A 3,007-nucleotide genomic window follows, 5' to 3' on the forward strand; every position below is an offset into this window, starting at 1 on the left:
CATGAGTTATGGGGGAGAGAGCCAGTTTCAGATAGTAAAGCTCCTCTCTAAGTCTGAGTCCCCCACATGCCTGCTGCCCCCTCCTCCTGGGCAGTCTTAACTTATATAGCCCCTGTGACCTCATTCACCTGGTCCAAAGGAGGCCAGCACCTGTTGGCTGTCGGCCAACCAATTTGAAATACATCACTAGTTGCCGGGCAGACTCTAGCCCACCAGGTAGAAGCCCCTCACCCAGGTACCTGATACCAGTCAGTAGGCAGAGGGAGCAGATTTCCCCTCTCCCTCAGGAATGTAGCCAGCTCAGGTTACCTACGGAGATAGGGTAAAGGTACGTCTCCTCTGCTGGGCCCACCCTAATCAAATTGTCACACCACAGAGATTTTGGGGAGAAACAAAGGTGGCTTCCTGCCACACATGCGACATGCCACTATAATGAAATCAGCATTCATCATCATTTTATTACAGTACTAAATATTAAAATTAATGTCACGTTTATCTTTTTAATCTCAAAAGGGAAGGTTATAGATGGCTCATTACAACCTACAGCCAGTATCCTTCTCATATCTTAACATACCTGCAGAGCATGATGCATGACTTTCACTGACTGACTTGACCAGCCTGTTGTCACCGAGGGCAACTGAAGAAAGTTCGGAAGTTTGCACCGATTTTTCTTCCTGTATCTGTTCCTCCTGAAGTTTATGCTGCTCTTGTAACTTGCTGTGATTCTGAATTACTTTGTGAGCTGTTTCCATGACCACATCAGTATTTAAATTTTCAGCTGCCATTGCTAAAAGTTCATCATCATCATCCCCAACATCCCAAGCATCACTTGTATTACTTTCAAATTCTTGGAAGGTACTGACTTTCTTCAGTTTCACTGGAGTTGTTGGTGCCTTGGATCCTGGTTTTATCAAGCTGTTAAAAAACACACACACATTTTGATTCAGTTTGTTTCCCTGCATAAAGAGTATTAAAGAAGAAAACTGGAATAAAGGGGAGGGGAGGGGAGGGCACCTATCTACTCCTTATAAATCTAAAAATCTCTCCTCCAAAAAAAAAATAAAATAAAATAAAATAAAATAAATCAGAAGACTGACTTTGGCTAGTTTAAAATAATTAACATTGAGCCTCACAGGACAGCAAGGAATACAAGTCAAAACCTGGTTGATAAAGAGAGACTGTGTTTCCCCACTTTTAGAGCACATTATAAGTTATGCAGGATACATGAAGAGCCCCCTTAATTTGTAAAGCCATAAACACTCATTTATTCTTCTGCCAACATTTAGTAAAAGACAGTTTAACTTAGATCATTGTTTTTCCTCTTTGGCATGTTTCCTCTTTATATTTGTAGAAAGCAGTCATATCCTCTCTCAGCTTTTGTTTTGCTAGCTCAAACAACCCAAGCTTTCCATTTTTCACTCTTAAGCTAGGTTCTCCATTCCCTTGATCATCTTAGGCTACTACTACAGGTTATCTTTAAAACACTTTAAAATTTGTGGAATGTTACATAAAGTCATAAAGTTGGAACAGTTTCAGAACTGTAATAGTTAGGGATCTACTCAATTTGCGATTGTGTAGAAACTGTGAAGTAAGACGTCTGTAAAATGAGCAAAAAAATTACTAAAAATAAAATGTTTTAGTAAAATGCTGGCTCCTCAGTGGGAGTCAACTGTACTAAAGGCCACTGCAGCCCAGCCCTTGCAGCCAGCTAGGGGGGAAGATGGATCAACATGAAGGGGAGCAGCCAAGACAGCGGACGCCCCCACCTCTTGCTGCTAACTGGCTAAGAGGGCTGGCCGTCATGCAGCCCTGCCCCTCTCCTCCAACAGGCAGCAAGGGGCGGGGGCCATGTGAAGGACAACCCTTTTAGCCGATCAGTGGCAAGAGGCAGGGCCACCAGGGCCCCTCCACCAGAGATGCCAAGGGCCCCACCGCAATAATCCTGCAAAAATGGTGGCCAGCCTCATGATCAGCCCATAAAATCGGCTGCCTGCTTCCTCAATTTTAGTAGGTCCCTACTCATAGGTTAAGACTTAGTGCAGGTCTGACATGGCATAATGGTGGCCTGCCACTAGGGGGCCCGGGAAGCAGGGTGCGGACAGAAGCCAGGACTCTATCCCTCCTCTGCAGATGGCATGTAGCTCAGAGGCAGAGAAACCACCATGTGACTTCCTCCCGCTGCAGCCAGCAGGTGACAGCCAGAGTGGTTAGGGCTAGAAAAGTCTTGGGGGACAAAAGAAAACTTCAAAGTGAAGGGATAGGGAAGAGAAATAAAGAAAAAGGACTAAAAAGAGAAAATGGTAGTGGGGGAGGGCAGAGAGATGGAAGAGATTGGGTTAGTACTAACACCAGGACAATGGCAAGACCCAGCAGGCTCACTGTATGTCACACCAGGGCAGGAGTCGAGTTAGCACTCACCTGGCAGCAGACTGGCTTGCTGCTGCTGGGGCCCTTCTGGCTGCTGCTGCTCGGAGCCCATGCCAGGGTTACCCTGTGGCTCTTCCCCAACGCCACTGCCCTGAGCCACCTCCAAGCCACTCCAGGCCCACAGCATAATAGTAGCAGCAGGAAGGAGCTGCAGGGTAGCCCCAGCGTGGGCTCTGGATGGCTGCAAGCCAGAAGAGCCATGGCAGCAGTCAGCACACCTGCTATCAGGTCCTGCTTTTGCCCAGCACCCAGCACTGACCACTGCAACTCATGCTGGGCAGGGCTGCCTCTCTGTTTCTCCCTTTTCCCCCTCCTTCCCCTCAACCGTCACATACCTACAGGACATCCCCGCAGTCTACACCAACTTTAGGCCAACACGCCAGAAGCGGTGCCCGGTGGGCACCAGCATCAGTTGTAGATGCAGCCGGCAGGTTCCCAACAAGGACTGGGCCATCTGATCAAGGCCCTCCTCAGGGTAGAGCAGGCTGGAGGCTGGACCTGCTAAAGCTGCTGTCCATGCCGGCTCACCCCACCCGCTCAGCCCCACCCCACATAGGGAGGTTTGGTGAGCTGTTGCAGG

At 48.2% G+C, this 3,007-nt stretch overlaps 1 protein-coding gene across 1 annotated transcript in view; it reads right to left on the bottom strand.

The window, feature by feature from the left end:
* The window catches only part of TBC1D22A (TBC1 domain family member 22A), a 559,372-nt gene that overhangs the window by 540,234 nt on the left and 16,131 nt on the right, over positions 1 to 3,007 (bottom strand). The window contains exon 3 of the mRNA XM_019509364.1: positions 575 to 915. Coding sequence (XP_019364909.1) covers positions 575 to 915 — 341 coding nt within the window. The remainder of the gene's footprint in view (positions 1 to 574; positions 916 to 3,007) is intronic.

Source organism: Gavialis gangeticus, unplaced genomic scaffold, assembly GCF_001723915.1.
Source record: "Gavialis gangeticus isolate Ggan-Ray unplaced genomic scaffold, GavGan_comp1, whole genome shotgun sequence".
NCBI classification, from domain to species: domain Eukaryota; kingdom Metazoa; phylum Chordata; order Crocodylia; family Gavialidae; genus Gavialis; species Gavialis gangeticus.